At 26.3% G+C, this 1,194-nt stretch overlaps 1 protein-coding gene across 1 annotated transcript in view; it reads right to left on the reverse strand.

The window, feature by feature from the left end:
• Window positions 1-1,149, reverse strand: part of HELRODRAFT_176590 (hypothetical protein) — a gene marked incomplete at both ends in the record, with an annotated part of 3,272 nt that extends 2,123 nt beyond the window's left edge. Inside the window, 2 exons of the mRNA XM_009023924.1 lie at window positions 307-414; window positions 1,106-1,149. Coding sequence (XP_009022172.1) covers window positions 307-414; window positions 1,106-1,149 — 152 coding nt within the window. The remainder of the gene's footprint in view (window positions 1-306; window positions 415-1,105) is intronic.
• Between the last annotated feature and the right edge of the window lie 45 nt (window positions 1,150-1,194).

Consider the following 1,194-nt stretch of genomic DNA (forward strand, 5'->3'; position numbering starts at 1 on the left):
GAAGAGGAGAAATGATGGAACGTTCCAAGATAAGGAGAGAGATCTGTGGGCTGATGATTCATTCATTCATTCATCTATTCATTCATTCATTCATCCATCCATCCATTCATTTATCCATCCATCCATACATCCATCCATCCATCCATCCATTCATTCTTTCATTAATTCATTCATCCATCCATCCATTCAATCAATCATTCATTAATTAATTCATTCATTCATCCATTATTAATTCATCCATCCATTCATTCATTCATTTATTCATTCATTCATCCATTCATTCATTCTTTCAGTCCATCCACTAACTAACCAAGGGCCTGTATAACAGATCCGAGTGTTGTGAGTGATTTGTTGATATTAGAGCCTTCGCACTGTCTGATCCTATTCGTCACCGTGTTCGTATCCGTACGCTCGCTGTACAATAATTAAGATACAAATTATGATAGTTAAGATACCAATTATGGTAATTAAGATACAGGTTATAATAATTATGATACAAATTACGATAATTAAGATACAACTTATGAAAATTATGATACAAATTATGATAATTATGATACAAATTATGTTAGTTAAGATACAAATTATGATAGCTATGATACAAATTATGATCATTATGATACAAATTATGATAATTATGATACAAATTATTATAATTATTATACAAATTATGATAGTTAAGATACAAATTATGATAGCTATGATACAAATTATGATCATTATGATACAAATTATGATAGTTAAGATACAAATTATGATAGTTAAGATACAAATTATGATAGTTAAGATACAAATTATGATAGCTATGATACAAATTATGTTAGTTATAATACAAATTATGATAATTAAGATACAAATCATGAAAATTATGATACAAATTATGAAAATTATGATACAAATTATGTTAGTTAAGATACAAATTATGATAGTTAGGATATAAATTATGATAGTTATAATACAAATTATGATAATTAAGATAAAAATTATGATGATTATAATACAAATTATGATAGTTATGATATAAATTATGATAGCTATGAAACAAATTATGAAAATTATGATTATAATTTATTATTATTATTATTATCATCATCGTTATCATCACCTTCCAGCAAGATCGACCAGGTTTATCTTGCTCGTCCTCTCCATTGGGTTGATTTTGTTTAAACGAGCCTGGAAAAAATGATGATGATG

Source organism: Helobdella robusta (assembly GCF_000326865.2).
Source record: "Helobdella robusta unplaced genomic scaffold HELROscaffold_38, whole genome shotgun sequence".
Taxonomy (NCBI): Eukaryota; Metazoa; Annelida; class Clitellata; order Rhynchobdellida; family Glossiphoniidae; genus Helobdella; species Helobdella robusta.